This window comes from Polypterus senegalus, chromosome 13, assembly GCF_016835505.1.
Source record: "Polypterus senegalus isolate Bchr_013 chromosome 13, ASM1683550v1, whole genome shotgun sequence".
In the NCBI taxonomy this organism is placed as follows: Eukaryota; Metazoa; Chordata; class Cladistia; order Polypteriformes; family Polypteridae; genus Polypterus; species Polypterus senegalus.
The window spans coordinates 20,529,067-20,552,934 of NC_053166.1; the positions used below are offsets into that span (position 1 = coordinate 20,529,067).

Here is a 23,868-nt window from a genome sequence, read left to right on the forward strand (position 1 = left end):
TCTTATGACACATGAGGACAAAGATCTTACCTTCTGGAGAAGCATCCTCTTGGTCTGATGAATCCAAGATCGAAATGTTTGGCCTTAATGAACATTGTTATGTTTGGAGGAAAAATGGGGAGGCTTGCAAGCCAAAGAACACCATCCCAACCATAAAGCATTGGGGTGGGAGCATCACGTTGTGGGGGTGCTTTGCTGCATGAGGGACAGGTGCACTCTACAAAATAGATGGCTTCATGAGAAAGGAAAATGATAGAGATGTACTGCAGCAACATTTCAAGAGCTCAGCAAGGAAGATGAAGCTCAGTCTCTCAGTGGGTCTTCCAAATGGACAAGGACCGCAAGCAGACCTCCAATGTTGTGGCAAAATGGCTTAAGGACAACAAGGTCAAAGTATTGGAGTAGCCATCACAAAGCCCTGACCTCAATGGGATTGAAAACTTGTGGGCAGAACTGAAAAAGCGTGTATGAGCAAGGAGGCCTATGAACCTGTACCAGTTACAGCAGTTCTGTCTGGAGGAATGGGCCAAAATTCCAGCAGCTTTTTGTAAGAAGCTTGTGGAAGGATACCTAAAATGTTTGGCTCAAGTTAAACAATTTAAAGGCAATGCAACCATATATTAACAAAGTGAATGTAAACATGTGATCCACGGGAATTGTGATATCATCAAGAAAATGTAAATACTCTGTGAACATTGTTGGAAGATATTACTGTTTCCCTGCACAAAGTAGACATCTTAAACAATATGCCCGTGTTATCGGCCTCACAGTCTAGGGGAAATGGACCAGGTACAAGCCACTGTAGCTACAGGGTATAGCCACAGCAATATGGTGAAAAGCATAAAAGAAACAGGCCGCAGTCCCGAGTCTCAGACCATACTTCTCTGTTCTGCTTTATTCTCCTTTTACCAGAAATATATAAATTCTTCAGTTTCTGCATAGATCAGCATGGCAATCAGTGAAACAATGGTGCAAGCCAATTTCCGCCTCTAGAACAAATGGTGTAAACGCATTTACTTTGGTTCAACAATGGTATTGTGGCCAGCTGCCAGAAAGTACTTGATTAGAAACCAGAACTCACTAATTTTCAAAGGAAGCAGACAGTTCTGTTATCACCACATTGTGTGTGGATGAGATACGTAATCAAATTACACTAAGCAACACACAGAAATGTCATTTTCTTTAGAATACTGAATTCTAGCCCATTACACTCGCTTTATAATTTGTTAATATAAAATCTGTGGAGTTGGTTATAAAGTGAGTTTGAAATAATTCATCCTAAGTGTATGACATCAACTGTATTTGATCTTGAGCAACTCAGAAGGGGTAAGGAGTGGGAAGGAAGGATAATATGGGGCAGCTATACTGTACCGTTCGTGGGGGTGTGACAGCAAAGTGATCAGCCACAGATACCATAGGACTGCCTGTAGTGGACAGCATGAGTACAGAGCAGTAGCAGAAGCCACACTCACCTGTTTTCATAGCTGGCAAGGCAGGTTCACCATCTGACACACACTTACAGACACTAGTATCCCAAAGCTGACCGTCAGGGCAGGACGCATCCGTCTCACTGCACCTAGGAAAAGAGAGAAAGACAGAGACGTACAGAGTCTTACACAACAGAACTAATGGAGATGTTCTATCTGTATAGTTTTGCGGGGCCAGATTTGATTCTTAAACAAGAACGCACATCTGGGTACAATCCTTTAAAAAAGTTGTAGTTAACTGTGGCAAAATCCTGTGCTGCAAAGGCTCCACTCACAGGGCTTCTTCCTAAAACACTTGTGCCCCCAGTTTCTCTAGTCCATGTGTTTTAAACCGCTGCCAGGGTTTCACTGAACAAAAGACTTGATGCTGAGAGAAAATAAAAAGCTGAAAATTGCTGTTATCCATTCATGAGCTCAGTAGCACAAGGTATCTTAGTAATTAATTTGTATGTTTTATGGAACTCTGCAACAGTAGAGAGAGCTACTTGGATGCAGGGTTTTTTGTTCTTTATTTTGCCTTATACAATTTCTTGTATTAAGAATTTGTTTGTTTTCGCACAGCCCTTGGGGTCAGAGCACAGGGTCAGCCATTGTACAGCGTCCCTGGAGAAACTGCAGTTTAAGGGCCTTGCTCAAGGGCCCAGCAGAGCAGAATCTCATCCATCCATCCATCCATCCTCTTCCGCTTATCCGAGGTCAGGTCGCGTGGGCAGCAGCTTAAGCAGAGAGGCCCAGACTTCCCTCTCCCCGGCCACTTCTTCCAGCTCTACTCCTCCTTGAACCGTCACCTTATCGTGGTGGAGGGGTTTGCGTGTCCCAATGATCCTAGGAGCTATGTTGCCTGGGGCGTTATGCCCCTGGTAGGGCCACCCAAGGCAAACTGGTCCTTGGTGAGGGATGAGACAAAGAGCGGTTCAATAAACCTCTGATGAAGAATAAAAACCTTGGACGACGTTTTCCCTTGCCCGGACGTGGGTCACCAGGGCCCCCCTCTGGAGCCAGGCCTGGAGGTGGGGCTCGATGGCGAGCGCCTGGTGGCCGGGCCTGCACCCATGGGCTCAGCCGGGCACAGCCCGAAGAGGTAACGTGGGTCCTCCTCCCCATGGGCTCACCACCTATGGGAGGGGCCAAGGAGGTTGGGTGCAGTGTGAGTTGGGTGGTGACCGAAGGCGGTCTGATCCTCGGCTACAGAAACTGGCTCTTGAGCAGAATCTCTTCTGGCAGTAATGGGGACTCGAACCGGCAACCTTTCAGATGTGTTTGAGACATTCTTCTGCCTGCTATGATATCATTTTGTCATTTCGACTATTGACTACTGATTATGGATACACAACGTGTTTAAACACTGGCTATTTTGTTGTGGCATGTTTGCATTTCCTGTTAGACAGTAATGTTAATTTCTTCAGTTATTTGTTTAGTCGTGCAGTCTGAAGGTGGATGTTGTGCAGCATCATCTGTGCATTTACTTGGCGTCGTTAGGCAGATTTATTGATTCCGGTGTTTTGAGTCCTGAATTCTGCACCTCCTGTGACTCTTCATTATCAGCTCTCTTAACGACATTCCCTTTTGACGGAGTATGATGCACCATTTACTTCAAATGCATATTTCGCACTTCATATTTTCATGCATATAGCGGCCAATTCTTTCAGGCTTACATGGACTCCAACACTATCGCTGTAATGTTGAACAACAGAGAGCATAAACAGCACCTGCCACAAGGTATTGTTCACGTTTGATGCCAGTGAATGCCAATAAATAACCTGATACCACAGAAATGCTTTTCTCTTGCATTTGTTTATGTTTATTTTTAACATGCTTTCCACACAAACACAACACACGTATGTTTAATGGGGGTCTTTTTAGGAGTCTTTTTGGCTGTACAGATTGTGTTGTAATCAAACGCTTGGTCTTTTTTGGATCAGGTTAATGAGAGCACTTCTGCTGTTTGTAGTTCAAAATCCCACCCCTACTTTGAGTGCCACTTTCATGAGGCATGGGATTGGTTTAGGAATGCGACACTCAGAGAGCCATTGAAATGGTCCCACCAAGTTTTAAGCAAAATTCACTCATGGGTTGTCTCCAAACCTATATGGTATACGTCTGGCTTCAGCGACACTACTATCTGTATGAAGTGCCATCACTGGCAACGTTTATATCTCGTGGATGTTCTACGGTGTAGCGGTGCCACATAGTTAGTGTTTAAATGTCAGTTCTGTGCGTGTCTCGTTTCATTGTCCCATTGACTGTGTGTATGTGTATCAGTTAATGTTGTCCCCGTAAAGGAGGACGGATGATGGGAGGAGTTCACAACCGCTAATCTGGAAAGCACCTGTGTGTCAGATCAATCAATTACTGCCGTCACTGACTATTTAAGGAGAAAAGAAGGAGACGAAGGGAGAGAGAGAGAGAGAGAGAAGGAGGAGAACCAATACCGCATTCACGAATACAACCTGCCTGCCTGCCGGCCGATTCATTTTCATTGCGCTTTGATCCAGTTTGTTTTTCATTCATCCGGACTGGCTTTCAACCTGCTTGCCGCTAAAGACCCCGGGGTCGAATCATCATTCGCCACACGCCGAGGAATCACGGTGAGGTTGTTCCAAACGCCGGGAAATACAAACACTACAATTGCCGCTAATCAGTACCCGTATTCAGGACATTTATTCACGTTCGGACTCAAGTTCACGATCATTCTGTTTGCTAGTCATTTGTCGTTTGTGTGGTGTGTGTTATATGTTACGTGGACAAGGGAGGGGATTTGTATATATATTTTCGGTGTTGCTTTGGGTTTGTTGGGGTGGAGGAATAATTGGGTGTGCTTTTGTCTTGTGGCGTGTCTTGTCTCATTTAATACATTTATTCCTGTTTAATTTTACATTCTGCCTATTGTGTCTTTGCATTACAAACCGTCGATTGTGGGGAAAGTTTATCTGTGTAGGAGTACGGCTTGACAGGAAAGGCTTCTCAGTAAATTATCCAGGCCACAGGTCTTGGAGGTGTAGCTGCCGGCTGGGAATAAGGGGTCGGCCGTTACAACGGTATGTCCCTGTTCATTTTTCTTCATCCACTTTTCCTCTCCTTTTGCCTTTACTGACCCAGCCTGTTAACCCTTAGGGGTCGTGAACTAGGAGTCCCAAAGCAAAAACCCCAGCTAGACACAAAAGGAGCCTTGTAGGATCTTTATACATTAAACCAGGGGTGCCTAACTCCGATCCTGGAGAGCCACAGTGGCTACGGGTTTTCATTCAAACCATTTTCTTAATCTCTGGCTACTTTTTGCTACTAATTAACTTCATTTAAGTTATTTGCTATTTAAAACTCAGACCCTTTAAATCAGGGCTGAGCAACGTCGGCGCTGGAGGGCCATAGTGGCTTCAGGTTTTGGTTTCAGCCCAGTTGCTTCATGGAAAACTATTCATTGCTGATGAAGCTCTTATTGCTTTGCTGAAATGACATTTTAATACTTCATTTTAGTTGTCTTGCTTGTTAAGATTTTGAGCACTTAATTGCTTATTTTAGCCATAAACAGCTGTATTCTTTGTTTTAACTGCTCCTTATTAGCAATAAGATGCAAATGACAGCAGTTCTCCATCGAGCTTATCTCCATTTCCACCCGTGTGTATTTGTCATTCACTATTTGGTTTAATTAAGTACTCAGAAGGAAACTGAAGAGAAAGTGAAGAACTTTAAATTTACTCATTCGTTTTTAGGCTTCAAATGACTTGGATGATACATGCATCATTAGAAAGAAAAAATATCTATGATTTAATAATGAACTGACGATGAGATCTGTTATTGGTGCTTCTAATTAAGCAACTGGGTTGGAACAAAAACCTGCAGCCACTGCGGCCCTGCAATAAAAGATTTATTCCATCCATCCCCTAACCAGCTATATCCTAACTACAGGGTCACGGGTGTCTGCTGGAGCCAATCCCAGCCAACAAGGCAGGAAACAAACCCAGGGCAGGGTGCCAGCCAACCACAGGGCACACACACACCAAGCACACACTAGGGACAATTTAGAATCACCAATGCACCTAACCTGCATGTCTTTGGACCGTGGGAGGAAACTGGGGCACCAGGAGGAAACCCACGCAGACACGGGGTGAACATGCAAACTCCACACAGGGAGGACCTGGGAAGCGAACCCGGGTCTCCTAACTGCGAGGCAGCAATGCTACCCACTGCGCCACCATGCTGCCCAAAAGATTTATTATTCAGCAAAATAAAACAAAACTGTTCAATACCAATGACACTACATGGAGCACAATGACACAAAATGGAGTTGTCTAAAACAATAAGGCAATCCAATGTAAACAACGTCCCAAAACAAGAATTCAAGTCAGAAATCCAATAATTCACAACAAGCACAGAAAAAGGCAGAACTCAGCATCTCCACAGTGTGTTCATATTGGACCACCAGAAAGGGTGGGAGACCCTCCAGATTTACAGGGTGGAGGATAGTTCTTGGTAGTGGTTGGCAGGTGGCCTCACTTCTTGGACGAAAATGCAGCACATAATTAATAAAAGAACCATTAATATAAAAAACTGGCTCTGCATAGAGCAAAAAGGACAAAACAAGAGACAAAACTCTGGCTGAGATATAAAATAAGGCTGTCTTTCTTAGATTGTATTTTTTTTATCACGACTCAATCTTGCCCATCTTATAATAAGTGAAACCGTGGGAATAGAATCCATGGATAGTGAGAATTTATGGTACATCAATAATACATAATATATAGATTAACTGCTTGATGACAGTCTCATTTTATAAACAGGATATCAATTTGAAAAAAAGAGAGACTGATGCAATTCTTAAAATACAGATCACTGAAATCCCAAACTGATTTTTATAACTTTATCTTTATGAACTTAGAAACAATTTCTTTTAAATCCATTGTTAGGGTTAGTTCACTCTCTACTGATAGGGTTCTCAAATTGACATGAATTGCGTAGATATGTTAGTGGCAACGTTTGAAAAGAAGGTGTTGTGTAAAATGCCTAGGAAATCTATGGAATGCGTGACGTTTTTAGGCAAAGCGTGAAATGTCTGTGTAGCGGACTAAAAAACCCAGCTAAGATTCACACCGTCGTTATGACGATGATTTATTTATTTTTTCTGTGGGGATCCCAGAAACACACCCAGCCTTGGCCCGACTCACACACACTACCTCACAGAGACAAAAAAGCAACTGCTAATAAAACAGAAATTAAAAAATGTATTCAACAATAATAGCACTGTGGTGGGCTGGAGCCCTGCCCGGGGTTTGTTTCCTGCCTTGCGCCCTTTGTTGGCTGGGATTGGCTCCAGCAGACCCCTGTGACCCTTTAGTTAGGATATAGCAGGTTGGATAATGGAGGGATGGATTAAACAATAATAAATTAAATATATGCAAAATACAATGATCCCACACCAATTCCCCTTATGGCAACTTACAATAAACACAAATTCAACCATAACAAACCACTAACAACAACCACACACTATAAAGTCCATGAAAATGGCAACACATGAAATGATCATCACGCTGTATGTGAATGTAAAGGTAAGTTCTAACAGTATTTCCTGATGAGATGATGACGTGTGAATGGGATCAGGAGCATTCCTTTCTTCGTGGGGCAACAAGAAATCCTCAGACAGTCAGCAGGAAGACACCAGACAGTCCATACTCCCAAAACAGGAGAGAATCCGGGACAAGACAAGAATCCATAGGTAGAAAAACGGGAAGGCAAACAGACAGGCAACTCCAGACACAAAACACAAAAGACTTCCCCCTCTGTAGAACTGGCTCCGCCTCCTTGTCCCCAGCAGCCCCTGCACCCTCAGCAGATGACCAGTCAGAGTCACTGCAGGGACTGTTGGGAGTTGAAGTTTCATTCCCCAGTAGCACCGCTACACTTTAATATGCTATAGACTTTCCCTAGAGATTGTAGAGAATTCCTAGGCATTATACAGAATGACAAATACTATTTAGGTAAATTATGAAATCAGCTGACAAACTAGTATTAACTACTGATAGAACATAGATATTGCAAATATTTAATTTTGTCATAAAATATTTTGCAAAATTGCATAATTATACAGCGCACCTATGAAAATAATTAGAAGAAACATTGGTCACTAGTGGAACTGTTTTATTCTTTGTCAGTTTGCCTTTTGGAATTGCATAGAATTCCTAGGAAACGTTTGAAATTTTAATTGTTTCATATTTTTTTTTTGATCGTTTCATATTTTGACGTCCCATTTTCATCATTTTATAGATTTCCTAGCCATTCTACACAATGCTTTATTTCACACATTGACGGTAACAGATACAATATGTACAGCATATAGGCTCAGTTATGGGTTGAAATCTGGACATGCTGGAGGTGGCAGAGGAGGAGAGAATGAAGACAAAAATGATGGCCATTATGAGAATTGCCGCACATTGAAGACTTTGAAGACTTTCAGCCAACTAATTATTCAACAGAAGTGCACCAAGTAATACTATTGATGCTCCTTCATGCTTACGTTGTGTGAAAGCTGACCCAGACACACACAGACGGACATCTTAAGTTCACCCAACACACCGTTTATTTACAATATTTACAAGTTTGTAGTGCATCAACCCCAGTGCCTCTTGCACCTATTCCCCCAAAGTCCAGGGCTCACAGTCTCTGTGCCTTCTCTTCCTGGCCACCTCCAGTCCTCTCCCCAGCTCTGTCTCGCTACCTCCCGACATCCACCCATGACTGGAGGGAGACGGCCCCTCTTATGGGAACCCGGATGGGTTCCAGCTGCCTCCCGGCAATTAGAGTTGGCCACACCCCTGTGTGGCAGAAGTGCCGCCTGCGCACCCGGAAGCCGTCCGGGTGTCCCCTGTCGTCTTCCCCCGGCACTTCCTGGTGTGGCGGAAGTGCCGGGCTTTCGGGATAAATAGGCACTGGGGCGCCGCCAGGCGGTGCCCACGGGTCCCTACAGGGCTGGGCTTCCAAGCCCTCTACCCGCGGCCCCCAACATAACCAGGACGGATGCCCCCTCGCGGTCTGGAGGAGGCAGAAGCCCTCCTCTCGTCCTCCACAGTTGGCAATATACCTTAATAATGCCTCACCTGGACTCCTCTTTTATCTTTAACTCTTTTGTGTTTTTTAGGGGCACCAGGAGTTTGGATTATTGTTTTTTGTTATATTGTTTTTGTGAAAAGCTAAATTGGGTTGAAATTCTGGCTTGGTCAGGTCACTCTCTATGTGGGCTTTTACATTTATATTTTATTTCTTAACAGATGCTTTTATTGAGTTTCAGAATGTATGTACTTTATGTATATATGGTAATTGTTTGATTCTTTGCATGGAGCTAACCTGTAGTAAGGAGCACTGTGAGAAGCTGTGTAGAAGTTAGGGTCTTCACTTCTGGGACTCACGACTGTGTTTATCAAGGGAAGTCAATCCACATTCTCCTTGTCATCTGCTATATCCTGGAATCCATTGGAGAAGCATTTACAAAACAGAAAATTAAGTGAAATATGCAGATGCTTACGATAAGCAATCTAGTGCAATTATCTGCATTACTTCTCAAACCAACTTAAACCAATCCAAGGTCACAGAGAGTTTGTTTTTTTTTTTTTATTGGGAGCGTCGGATGGAAGGCAGGGATCTGCCACGGACATTGCAACTCCCACATGTGCACATTCCCATAATTACACTCACACCGGACTGATTGACCTGTATGTGTTTGTAGATGTGGGAGGAAAACCCCCAAAAGACTCCTTCAGGCAAAGGGAGAGCATGCAGACTCCACAGGGACAGTGGCAGGGCAGAAAAATAAAACCCAGGACACATGATCCATGAATCAGAAGAGGTAACCTCACCATTAAGCTACCTGGGTATACATATTTTGAAAGGGTGAAAGTTAAACAAAATTAATGCCTTTTTTTCCACAGACATTAACTGCAGCCTGTGTAATTATGCTCTAAAGCTCTTAAATCCCTGGGCATTAGCTCGGAAGTGAGAGAAATCAAATGTGGCAATGAGTAGGAGCTTCCTGGATTTAAAGGCTCAGTGAATGTCTTCATCAAATCGTTTAGGAAAGACAGCTCTTTGTGACATCAGAGACCTTCTCCCTAATGTGCTGTTTATTAAATTTCCATCAGATGAGTTCTATAGAAGAGTTTAAGTGTGGTGAGTATAGCGGTTTTCACTTTTGAGGGAGAGCTGTAGGCAGTGGTTTTTATCAGCTTCTGGGAATGAACATTAAAAAAATGTAATGAGACGGAGCCATTCAGACCAGCAAAGCTTGGCAATCTATCCATCCATCTCTCCATCCATCCATCTTTATCCTGAGCAGGGTTACAGGGAAGCTGGGAACTCTTCCAAAATGACGTCAAATTGAGTTTTGAATGTCTCTGGAGTTCTTCCACCCACCACACTACTTGGTAACTTATTCCAATTGTCCACTCCCAAATGTTTGTGCGAAACTTACCCTTAACAAGTGTCCAACTCAATTTAAAGTAACATCTGGGATCCATTGGACTAATTCCTTTCATACTTTTGAACACTTCAGTCATGTCACCCATCTTAATCTCCATTATCTTAAATGGAAAAGGTTCAGCACTTTCAATCTGTCCTCATAACTCATCCCCTGCACTCCTGGTTGCTCTTCTTTAGACTTCTTCTACAGGTGTTATGTCTTTTTTTTATAGTCTGTGGACCAAAACTGCACACAGTACTCCAGATGAGGTCTCACCAATGTGTTTTAAAGCTCATTGCTAATTAAACAATGTAGTCCCCTGCTAATTATCACATAGGGCTGTAAAATCAGAAATCAGACTCAGTTCCCACCACTGATTCACTATGAGTGGGTTACATAATCTGCTAGTGTTCTGATTGTAGAAACAGTAGCTAAGTTGTAAATTAAAGCCCCATTTAAAGCCAAGCTTGTAATAACCTCCTAAATAAGCAGCATAGCATAGCTGCTTTATAGCATAAATATATAAATATATATTTAAGAATATAAATAACAAAATGGTTAAACTTGCAGATGATACCAAGCTAGGTGGATAAGCAGATAATCTTAAATCCGTTGAATCATTACAGTAGGACTTGGATACCATTCAGGCTTGGGTAGATTTGTGACCGATTAAATTTAATGCAAGTAAATGGAAAATACTGCATGTAGGAAGTAAAAATGTAAGATCTAAATACACAATAGGGGGTTTTGTTATGAGGAGGATTTAGGCGTCGTAGTGGTCTCGACACTATCAACTGCCAGACTGTGTTCAGACAAAGGCTAACAGAATGTCAGGTTATATAACGCCTCGATGTGTGGAGTACAAGTCACAGGAGGTTCTTCTCAAACTTTATAACACACTGGTGAGGCCTCATCCGGAGTACTGGGTGCAGTTTTGGTCTCCAGGCTACAAAAAGAACATAACAGCGCTAGAAAAAGTCCAGAGAAGAGCGACTAGGCTGATTCCAGGTCTACAGGGGATGAGCTGTAAGAAAAGATTAAAAGAGCTGAGCCTTAACAGTTTAAGCAAAAGAAGATTAGGAGGAGACCTGACCAAAGTGTAAACCAGAGACACATTGAATAAGGGATCAAGTAGTGTGGTAGATGGTAGAACTTCAACTTGATGTTATTTTGGAAGAATTAAGTGGATAGAACTGGTGAGCTTCATTGGGCCGAATGGCCTGTTCTCGTCTAGATTGTTCTAATGTGTGTAATGGTTAGGGTTAGGTTTAGGGTTAGCATACATCAGACAGGCACAGGGTTGCCCCATGAATCGTGCTTGGTCCTCTACTCTTTTCTCTATACATAACTTCACTGAGCCCCATCATCCAATCCCATGGTTTGTCATTTCAGTGCTAAGCTGAAGACACACACCTGTCATTTCCTCTTGAGAACAACACAATCTCAGCTAGACTCTCTGCATGTCTACCTGATATTCCAGCCAAGAAGAAGGAGCACCAATTATATCTCAACCTGGCAAAGTCTTAGCTTCTTGTTACCCCAACCAGCTAGTTTGTTCAACTCCCTATCTGTGTACAGCTTGGCTCAATGTCACTAACACCTGAGAAGTCAGTACGCAACCTTGGGATGATGACGGATTAGCACCTATCTTTCTTTGACCATATTTCAACTGTCTGTCATTCTGGCAGAGTCACTCTGTACAACATCTGTAAGATAAGCCCTTTTGTGACTGAATGTGTAGTACAGTGTCTGGTCCAGGAATTGGTCTTGTCACATCTAGAATACTGAAACTCACTACTAGCAGGAGGACTGGCATGTGCCATCAAGCCACTGCAGTTGACCCAAAATGCAACAGCCAGTCCTGTATTCAACCAGTCAAGATGGATGCATGTCACTCCCCTCTTTAATTTGCTTCATTGGCTTATTGCAGCAGCACACATCAAGTTCAAATCCCTGATGCTTGCCTGCAGAGTATTCAATGGGTCAGCACCTGTATATGTGGAGACATTGGTGGGGTGCTATGCTTCTTCTTGCCCACACACATCTGCCAGTGAAAAGCATCTAATGATGCCACTTCTGAGTAGTATCAAATCTCAATTCAGACTCTTTTCCCATGATGCTCATAGTTTGGGGGAATGAGCTGCCCACCTCCATCTAATCTGCTGATGCCCTTAATGTGTTTAAGAGATGATTGAAAATCCTATTTTTCTGTAAATATCTGTCAAATTGTTAATTAATTGTTTATGCTTTGTCTGTTATATTATTAATTGATCATTTTCTTGGTATGCCAGCTTTATATTTCATCACTTGCGGTGGTTGACATTTGTAATGTGCCCTGCAATGCTTGTTTAAAACAGTCCTTAGACTGATGCTTACTCGATTATGTTGACCTTACTTTGGATAAAAGCACCTTCTAAACAAACAGATTTAAATGTAAAGGTATTCATTCATTCATTTTTCAAGCTAGGTCATGGCTCTTGGTAATGAAACCCGTAAGGCCTTTTTCCCAGCCACACTTGCAAACTCATACTGTGGGATCCCAGGACGTTCCCAGGCCATCTGGGAGATATACTCCTCCCAGAGAACTCTGGGTGTTCCCTGGGGTCTATTCCTAGCTGGTTGTGCCTGTAATAAAAGGGGGTCCATATCAGATGCTCAAATCGTGCCAATTGGCTTTTGTCAATGTGGAGGGTCAGTCAGAAATGTAAATGTAGCTGCAAGCAAATAATCCAAGCGACAAAAAAGGGAAGGTGAAGCCACACTTACTGGACGGAACTGTCCTCAGCACTTCTTCTAATTACGGAGCGGGAGGGATGACTGGTTTCACTTCGTAGTCTGCAGCTGCACTCAGTGTGATTGACGAAACTGATGTCAATGACCTGTCCTGGCTGGAAATTTGTGTGCTCCAGCACCTAAAAGAGAAACGACAGACACAAAATATTATTGATGAAATCTCAGAATACGTTGTTGGATTTATTTTCATGTTGCAATAAATCATTTTTCAAACCCTACTTACAGTGCCCATAAAAATGTATTCAACCCCTTGGAGGTTTTCACATTTTATTGATATAAAACATTGAATCCCAGTGGATTTAATGTGGCATTTTAGACACTGATCAACAGAAATTTAATGTGAAAACAGTTCTCTGTAAAGTGGTCTAAATTAATTAGAAACATAAAACACAAGATAATCGATTGTTTAAGTGTGTAACTCTTGTTATATGGTACACCTAAATCATGACAAGGGCAATCGACTGGTTTTAGAAGTCACAGGATAATTTCAATGGAGACCCTGTCTGGAGTGTCAGTTGAGTATGGTATAAATGCACCTGTCAGTATGTAGAGGGGCCAACTTATAGTTAGTCAGCATGGTGGCCTAATCTACACAATGAAGACAAAAGAGCTCAAGGGCAGCAGTGAGCAGAAGCACGAGTGGCATCTCACATATGCATGTAGTCTATTTATAAGCACCAGAAAAGAACAGTCATAAAACAAATCAAATCTATCACTAAAGTCCAACTGGGGTAAAAGCCGACATCCGACGAGAAGAAGTAACCAACAGTCGATCACCCAGCGGGAGGTGAAAGCTTAAAGCCGATGGTTTCTTAGCGATTCACCTGAACACAGAAAGCACCAATGCTACTGCAGACAGGGCTAAAAATGAACTTGCCGCTGAATGTAAGTTCCATCCATTCTCTGTCCATTGAGGGCGCAGTTGTATGTTGTGTATTCTGTAGCATTTACAGTTCAGGTTCAGACAGCATCACTGCCAAAAATGCTTCGTTAATTTAGAGTTGGTGAGGAAAATATGCGATTTGGGGGATCAAGTTAGGAACTTGATAGAGATGACTGTATTATTATTGTTATTAGGTGCTATCAACTCAGGTTTACGGCCTAGCGACTTGATGAATTAAAGCTCTAAAAAGAAGTCGGTTATGTTCTAGTCTGCCGAGGTCCTCCAGAGTCATCCCTATGGTTGTCGTCAACATGTCCAGCCATCTGGTTACAGGTCGCAGTCTTCTTCCCAAATGTGATGTCCTTCTCCAGTGATCTCACTCTTCTGATGCTGTAACCAAAATAAGACTTCATCATTTGGGCTTCAAGTGACATAGCCAGATTGATCACTTCTAAAACCAATTTGATAGTTCTTCAGGAGGTCCATGACACACGTAGAATCCTTCTTCATTCTGGCTTGTTTCTTTAGAGGACCGTGGGCTTCGGCCGTTAACCGGAAATGGTTGAGAGGAGGGCAGGACCCCCTCTATCGACTTGAAAAAATCTCTTGGCAATAGTCTCGTCTCTTCTCAAGATTTTCTTTTATAATAGAGAGACAATTTGGATCAGCTAACATCAAATTTTAATAAGACCTTGAGAGAGGCTTTGAAGTACAGTAGCTCCCCTTAAAACAAAAGTGATCAAAGCACATAGAAACTCACTCTGGTTTAATGAGAGCACTCGAGCTCTTAAATTACAGTGTCAAAACCTGAAGTGTAGATAGAGAACAACAAAGCTGTTGGTCTTTCTAACTGCATGGACAGAGAGTGTTAAGAAAATATAATTAAGCTCTCTTTAAAGACCACTATTTTAAATAATAGGTAACAATAATAAACTCTTAGTGTATTGTTTAGAGCAGTGGCTAATCTAACAAATGAGAATTACAGTGCAAAGTACCAACAAGGTGCTATATAAATAACACAGGCCTGCAAAATTCAATGACTTGAAAATTGTCTTCAATATTTCAACTGTTCCTAATGTTTTTTGGGGCGCTGAATTAAAAAATAACATCCATTTTTTCCCCAAAATGTAAGGTTTTCCCACAAAATGCAAGGAAAAAATCTATAAAAAATGCTCCAAACACTGATAAGAATTTATTCATTCTTCATTTACATGACTAATTCCTTTCAAATTTTATGAATAATCTCTGTTGTAAATTACTTTGAAGATGAACATCTAAAACAGAATCAGTAAAACTTGAAAAATAGAATACAACAGTATTAAAAAAATAGGTTTCTATACATGCACTCAATGATGTTTTCGCAGTCCTTTAAAACTTCTCTTCAGGCTTCTCCTTCAATGTTTTTGCCCACAGTTTCTCGCTGCAGTAATCATGCTAACGTTCCCCCGGCCCGGTTCCTCATTTCCATTTCTTTGATATCCTGATGGAACCGATCGCCTTGCTCTTCACTCACCGCACCCAAGAACTCAGGGAAGTAGTCCAAATGAGAATGGAGGAAATGCAGCTTGCGGCTCATTGAACAACCCAGTTCTTCTAATTTTGTCAACAAGTTTTCAACGATGGACTCAAAGTCTGGGTCTTTATGGTTACCATGGCCAAGTTGAATATGGCAACTTGTGAGAAAGCCTTGCGTGATGGGAAAAAATGGATGTCATTTTTGGATTCAGCACCTCAAGAAACATAAGAATCAGTGAAAACTTTGGAAACATTTTTTCCATGGCAGGTCTCTGTAATATGTACTGTTATTATTACCAACAGACATTAGCAGTACAGACTTGATCTTCTTCTTCTTTCAGCTGTTCTTGTTTCCTGTTAGGGGTTGTCACATCGGATCATCTTCTTCCATATCTTCCTGTCTACTTCATCTTGTTCTGTTACACCAATCACCTGCATGTCCTCTCTCACCACATCCATAAAACCTTCTCTTAGACCTTCCTTTTCTCCTCTTCCCTGTCAGCTCTATCCTTAACATCCTTCTCCCAATATACCCAGCATCTCTCCTCTGCACATGTCCAAACCAAGGCCTCTCTGACTTTGTCTCCCAACCGTCCAACTTGAGCTGACCCTCTAATGTCCTCATTTCTAATCCTATCCATCCTCGTCACGCCCAATGCAAAAGCAGTACAGACTTGACTAAATTGTTTAATGGGAAAATCAAAAAAATAAGATCCCAGATGTCAGCATCACAATGCAGACCTAATACTAGCTTGGCAAACCCTGTCTCGCCTTTCATACACCACTTTAGAAATTTTAATCTTGTAACAGAACAGGAAGTCTTAACTTTAATTTCTAAAATGAAACCTACTACTTATTCCTTAGATCAAGTGCCAACAAAATTAGTAAAAAGGGCAATGGATGTTCTTGAAGCACCTATTGTTATCATTATCAGTGGTTCATTATTGCAAGGCGCAGTACCTGATACACTAAAATTTTCAGCTGTCAAACCATTACTTAAATAGTCAGATCTAGACCTGCATACACTTAATAATTACAGACCCGTTTCAAATGTACCCTTTCTCCCTAAAATACTTGAAAAAGTAGTCGCCAATCAGCTTCAATCTCACCTTACACATCACAATTTATTTAATTAATTCCAGTCTGGCTTCTGCACCGGTTATACTACATAAATTGCACTAACATGTGTTGTGAAGGACATTCTGATATTCTCTGATGAAGGAAATTCCACTGTAATTACAGTGGTGTGAAAAACTATTTGCCCCCTTCCTGATTTCTTATTCTTTTGCATGTTTGTCACACAAAATGTTTCTGATCATCAAACACATTTAAACATTAGTCAAATATAACACAAGTAAACACAAAATGCAGTTTTTAAATGATGGTTTTTATTATTTAGGGAGAAAAAAAATCAAAACCTACATGGCCCTGTGTGAAAAAGTAATTGCCCCTTGTTAAAAAATAACGTAACTGTGATGTATCACACCTGAGTTCAATTTCCGTAGCCACCCCCAGGCCTGATTACTGCCACACCTGTTTCAATCAAGAAATCACTTAAATAGGAGCTGCCTGACACAGAGAAGTAAACCAAAAGCACCTCAAAAGCTAGACATCATGCCAAGATCCAAAGAAATTCAGGAACAAATGAGAACAGAAGTAATTGAGATCTATCAGTCTGGTAAAGGTTATAAAGCCATTTCTAAAGCTTTGGGACTCCAGCGAACCACAGTGAGAGCCATTATCCACAAATGGCAAAAACATGGAACAGTGGTGAACCTTCCCAGGAGTGGTCGGCCGACCAAAATTACCCCAAGAGCGCAGAGACGACTCATCCGAGAGGTCACAAAAGACCCCAGGACAACGTCTGAAGAACTGCAGGCCTCACTTGCCTCAATTAAGGTCAGTGTTCACGACTCCACCATAAGAAAGAGACTGGGCAAAACGGCCTGCATGGCAGATTTCCAAGACGAAACCACTGTTAAGCAAAAAGAACATTAGGGCTCGTCTCAATTTTGCTAAGAAACATCTCAATGATTGCCAAGACTTTTGGGAAAATACCTTGTGGACTGATGAGACAAAAGTTGAACTTTTGGAAGGCAAATGTCCCTTACATCTGGCGTAAAAGGAACACAGCATTTCAGAAAAGAACATCATACCAACAGTAAAATATGGTGGTGGTAGTGTGATGGTCTGGGGTTGTTTTGCTGCTTCAGGACCTGAAAGGCTTGCTGTGATAGATGGAACCATGAATTCTACTGTCTACCAAAAAATCCTGAAGGAGAATGTCCGGCCATCTGTTCGTCAACTCAAGCTGAAGCGATCTTGGGTGCTGCAACAGGACAATGACCCAAAATACACCAGCAAATCCACCTCTGAATGGCTGAAGAAAAACAAACTGAAGACTTTGGAGTGGCCTAGTCAAAGTCCTGACCTGAATCCAATTGAGATGCTATGGCATGACCTTAAAAAGGCGGTTCATGCTAGAAAACCCTCAAATAAAGCTGAATTACAACAATTCTGCAAAGATGAGTGGGCCAAAATTCCTCCAGAGCTGTAAAGACTCACTGCAAGTTATCACAAACGCTTGATTGCAGTTATTGCTGCTAAGGGTGGCCCAACCAGTTATTAGGTTCAGGGGGCAATTACTTTTTCACACAGGGCCATGTAGGTTTGGATTTTTTTTTTCTCCCTAAATAATAAAAACCATCATTTAAAAACTGAATTTTGTGTTTACTTGTGTTATATTTGACTAATAGTTAAATGTGTTTGATGATCAGAAACATTTTGTGTGACAAACATGCAAAAGAATAAGAAATCAGGAAGGGGGCAAATAGTTTTTCACACCACTGTATGTTGTTAGATTTAAGTGCAACATTTGACAGCACTGACCATTCTGTTTTACTACACAGACTGGAAACTGACATGTTTGTCAGTTCTTGCCTGGTTTAGTTTTTATTTATCAGATTGAATCCAGTACACACAAAAATGTGTCTTTGTTTGAATCTATGAATGCATTGCTAAGAGCAGAACCAAATCAAATGTAATTAAGTAATGATGAGAAATAACTTTATTTAATGTGTAATATTTAATTTTTTAATTTCAACTCTGTAAGTTACAAGTGAGATACGGTGTCCCAAAGGGCTCAGTACTGGGGCCTTTACTGTTTTCGCTTTACATGCTTCCACTGGGATCTATTAGAAAACAGAATGTTAATTTTCACTCGTATACAGATGACACCCAGTTATACCTTTCTTTTAGAACAAATGATGTTTCTCAGATGTTGTTGTTAAGATGTGTTAGTGAGTTAAAGGTTTGGATGGTTGAACACAGACGTAACTGAAGTGTTAATTATTGGAGAAAATGATTCTGATCGCAACAATATTTTGTCATTATTTAACTTATTTGGAATCCCCATTCGTTTTGCTGAATCAGTCCACAATCTCGACATTATGTAATACACACATAATATTTAAAGCTAATGTTACAATATTATTAAAAATATGCTTTTTTCATCTTCAAAACTAAGGGACTTCGCCCCCTGCTCATTTCACTCACCAACACCCAAGCCTACGCAACGCGCCAGCCACTTCGTGTCTCTGCCACTCGCATATGTGGATTTCACTTTCATCAAACAACAAATCTTTTAATTCTCGCAGATACGCCTCTTCACTGGGAAGAAATACTACTTTTCCCTGATGGCAACATGAATTAGATGATCTACAAGTCTACAACTTAAAAGTTTAAATCCAAATAATATATTCAATCTGTTTTCGCTGTTCTGTTATTTCAAACAGTAATAATTTCCGTTTGTTTGCGTTAATGCGATCTTTAATATAATTTTTTTGAAACTTTCGAAGTTTCGTACTTCAATTATCTCTAACCTGCTCTGCTTGTGTATTGCGCCAACGTTTTTGAACCTCTTTACGACTTCTACTTTGTCATCTACTCTTTGTCTTTTATTTCCGGCCCCGGGCGTGGTTAAATCTCTTGGCACAAAGTCTTGTCTCACTGGACATGAAAGTATCTCTCTAAAAAAGTCACGTCTCGTCCCAGGCTAAAAAGTCTCGTCCCAGGATTTTTTTTATATAATAGAAAAATTTTGGAAAATTAAGGTGTATTCTAAATATGCAGGATACGGAGAAAGTAATTAATGTATTCATTTCTAGTACTACTTCAATGCAGTGTTCACTGGCTGTTCAAATTGCTTTTTATATAGCATTGGGCCTTTGAGCAAGGCACTTAACTTGCAATTGCTCCATCTTGGATATGACGTTAACCTGCATCAAGTCCTGCAGGAGGGTCCTCTAACTTGCTAGTAAAACTCAGGGGTTGGTGGTACGATTGGCACTCAAGCCACTGTGAAAAACCTCACACTGTTCCAGTGTGGTCTAGGTGTCACCCGTTGCATGGGTCCCATTTTGAGGAGGCCCATCCAGGTAGATGTGTGGAACATCTTGTCTCTACAAGGCCACATAATCGGATTATTTGTGGAGAAATCTACCTCTGTTAATCAGGAGGATAAAAACCTAATTTCTCTAACTGGTATAAGGGTTTACATGGCAGTTTAGAAATCAGGTTTCTGTGAATAATCGCATGCTTCCAACCTTTCAGTTAAATCAAAATGCTGCTGCAAGAATTATTACAAAAACAAGAAAGTACAAACACATAATTCCAGTTCTTAAGTCCTTACAATGGCTCCTGGTTAATTTTACGCCAAATTTCACAGTCCTCCTTTTAACTTATAAAGCTTTAAATGGCCAAGGCCCTGCTTACTTATCTGAACTTATCGTGACTTACAAACCAGAGGGCACATTAAAATCTCAAGATGCCGGCCTGCTTATGATTCCAAGAATTAATAAAATATCAGTGGGAGGTCAAACTTTTAGTTACAGGACCCTGAAGCTGTGGAATGGTCTGCCAGCTACTATTAAAGGCGCCCATTTAGTCTCAGCATTAATTCCCAGCTGAAGACTCACGACTTCAGTTTAGCATACCCTGACTAGAGCTGCTGATTAGCTGTGCCTACTGTATCTCTGTTGTTAGTCATTAGTACTAAAATATAAATAGTATGTCATTTGTAAACTGTTACTAACACTCGCTTATTCTGTTTTTCTTCGTGGTATCCTCATGTGGCACTGCTGTACTGCCAAGCTGTTTGCCTACCATCTCAGATAAAGGAGCGCTGGGTCCTTTCATCTGATTTGCCGGCCCAGCACTTACTCGGCTGTAGAATGGCCAATAGCAGGGAGATGTTGGCTGAGGTCTCCAGAACTCTGACGGTTTTTGGCTTGTCTGACTCGTTTTCCATAACCTGGCAGTGGGTTCTATAATTAGCTGCTGGGCAGATCTTGCTTTTCTTCACAAATGTTTACTTTGTTTTTGGTATATTTGAGCAAATTTGTATCCACATATATTGTAGTTCTGTATTTAGAGAGTTATGTAAGCTCTTCCTGCATTTTGCTGTGTAGTTTGTAGTATTGTATTGTATTCCTGAGGTGCCTATGACAGATTACCTATCTAACTCTGTGAAGAGGATTACTTGTGTTATGTTTTGCGTGTTGTATTTACCCCATTTTTTGACCCCCATTACAAACCCAACATACATGGATGGAATTGCCCTTCTCAAGATTTCTTCTATTTTTTTCCCTACAAAAGATCATTATTTAGGGAGTTTTTTTTTTTTTTGTATTCTTAGGGAGTCAAGGCTTGGGGGCTATCAGAAACTAGGGTCTGTTAAAGCCCTGAGGCACTCCATGTGTGATTTTGGGCTATACAAGAAATACATTGTTGCTGTTGTCATCATCATAAACCTTGTGGCAGATGGCCGGGTCCCATGCCTGGCCAGGACACCCCTCCTACTTATGTTCCAGGGGAGCAGCCATGGGCTCCTCAGTATCTCCCCCGTGACGGTTGGTGGTAGCCTCCTTGGTTGACATTGGTGCCTCAGTTTCCCACAGGGTTCCATGGGAGATGGAGTTATCCACAACCCTGTGGGGATCTGGGATGGCCGCCTGGGGGTGCTGCATGGATCCTGGAGCCAACTCGGACACCTCTAAAGCCCCGCCCGGAGGTGCAATTAGCAACAGGTGATCAAGCACCTGGAGCACTTCCGAATGGGCTTTAAAAAGGGCCAGCATCCACCACTCATTAGCCAGAATCAGGAGGAAGAGGACGAGATTGCCTGGGAGGAGCGGTGGTGCCAGAGGAGAAGTGTTTTGTGTTGCCTTTAGTGCTTTTGGGACTGTGTATTGCCTGTGGGGTTCACGGGGAAGACGTGCCCCAAAGGTGAAGAAAAATAAAAGTCTTTGTGCTTTTACACATGCCTCTGGGTCAGTCTGTGCCAGGTCGGGTGCAATATAGCGCCTTTTACCACAACCTGAAACCTAATAGTGCTGAGGTGGTGGTGAGGCGGCCTTCTGCTGCTATGCACCTAAAATTTGGAATAGCCTGCCAATAGGAATTCACCAGGCTAATACAGTGGAGCACTTTAAAAAACTGATAAAAACACATTACTTTAACATGGCCTTCTCATAACTTCACTGTAATCAAAATCCTGATACTCTGTAATTATCATAACTATTCATGGTGGCTCTAAAATCCGTACTAACCTCTACTGTCTCTTCTGTTTCCTTTTCCGGTATCCTTTTTTGGCTTGTGCCACCACCATCTACTCAAAGCACCGTGATGTTCCAACAGTGATGGATGGATTAAAAGCCAGAAGTCTGTATGACCATCACATCAAGTGACTTCGTGAGGACCCTAAATCCAAAGAGGACTGTTTCATTGATGTTAGGTAGAATGCCCAGAGGGGACTGGGCGGTCCTGTGGCCTGGAACCCCTGCAGATTTTTTTTTTTCTCCAGCCGTCTGGAGTTTTTTTTGTTTGTTTTTTCTGTCCACCCTGGCCATCGGACCTTACTCTTATTCTATGTTAACTATCCATCCATCCATCCATTTTCTAACCCGCTGAATCCGAATACAGGGTCACAGGGGTCTGCTGGAGCCAATCCCAGCCAACACAGGGCACAAGGCAGGAACCAATCCTGGGCAGGGTACCAACCCACCGCAGGACACACACAAACACACCCACACACCAAGCACACACTTGGGCCAATTTAGAATCGCCAATCCACCTAACTGGCATGTCTTTGGATTGTGGGAGGAAACCGGAGCGCCCGGAGGAAACCCACGCAGACACAGGGAGAACATGCAAACTCCACGCAGGGAGGACCCGGGAAGCGAACCCAGGTCTCCTAACTGCGAGGCAGCAGCACTACCACTGCGCCACCGTGCCGCCGATCTATGTTAACTAATGTTGTCTTATTTTAATTTCTTATTTTGCCTTTTATTTTTCTTTTCTTCATTATGTAAAGCACTTTGAGCTACTTTTTGTATGAAAATGTGCTATATAAATAAATGTTGTTGTTGTAATAGTGGATGTCCTCCGCAGAGCTCGCCTATCTGAGACATGTCCTTTTCGTGCCACACTTTGCACCGCATACTTTTTAAGTATTTTTCCGCTTACTCGATAGTCTGCATTTTGCTCAGAGAGCTTTGTTTGGTAAATAGACCAAAGAATTATGGAAAATGCGGCAGTATACAAAACACAACTGTAGTCAACCCTCAATGTTACTTTTTCAAAGAAAAAAAAATGTTTCTGGCTAATAAAAGAAGTTCCCGACACGTCCACAGGGTGTTTACTGACATTTAGTTTTCATGAATGTTTGCAGTGTGAAACGCAACTGAATGAAGTGGAAATTGAAACAACATAATGAAACATTCCCTTGATTAATAATAATAATAGTAATAATAATAAGACTTTTCACACTATTTAAAGCACTTTATATAAAGATTGGAGGGCCACTTTAACCACCACCAATGTGTAGCATCCACCTGGGTAATGCAATGACAACCATTTTTGCTCCAGTACGCTCACCATACATGAGCTGTTAGGTGGTGAAGGGGTAAGAGAGATAGCCAATTAGAAACTGAGAAATGATTGGGGTCCCGAATGGCACAGGCTGTGGTGGGCAATTTAGCCTGGACATCAGGATACACCCTACTGTTTACAAAGGGATCCTCTATGACCAGAGATAGAGTCGGGACCTTGATTTTACTTCTCATCTGAAGGATGCCACCATTTTACAGCATGATGTCCCCATCACTGCACAGACCACAGTGTAAGCGACTCCTAATGGCCTCACCAACACGTCTTCCAGCAGCAGCCCAAGCTTTTCTTAGTTGGTCTCCTATCCAAGTACTGGTTGGGCCTGAGCATGCTTACCTTCAGGTGGATGACCTGATCTGAAGTGCATGTGGTATGGACGCTGGCTGATTTGGAACCAAGCAAATGAAGCAGAAGTGTGAAGACACCTGACGTCTCCTTACCCTGTTAGCCGGCAGTGTTAATAGAAAGGCCTGCTTTGATATTGTAGAGTGTCACTGAGGTCAGGTGCAAGTGAAATCACCAGAGCTCAGACAAAAGAGATTGAATACTCCCAGAGAGTGTGAGCAGACAAAGCCCAGCAGGAACACCTGCCGAAGATCGGGTGACACCATTACAGTAAGAGGAAGGTCCTCCTTTGTCATTGCTGCCTAAAGGCGCCATAGTGGTGCATCAACATGTTTTTGTTTGGCTCCGTTTTTTGGAACAGGTACTGTATTTGGAGTTTGTGTATTGACATTTCAGCTCCATTGTCTGCACATTACAAAAAAAAATAAATTAAAAAAGAAAAGATAACCTGT

General features: G+C 41.9%; 1 protein-coding gene across 1 annotated transcript in view; it reads right to left on the reverse strand.

The window, feature by feature from the left end:
• LOC120541917 (vascular endothelial growth factor C-like) overlaps positions 1-23,868 on the reverse strand; it is a 70,724-nt gene that overhangs the window by 11,253 nt on the left and 35,603 nt on the right. Inside the window, exons 4-5 of the mRNA XM_039773896.1 lie at positions 12,700-12,845; positions 1,473-1,576 (exon numbers count right to left, since the gene is read on the reverse strand). Coding sequence (XP_039629830.1) covers positions 1,473-1,576; positions 12,700-12,845 — 250 coding nt within the window. The remainder of the gene's footprint in view (positions 1-1,472; positions 1,577-12,699; positions 12,846-23,868) is intronic.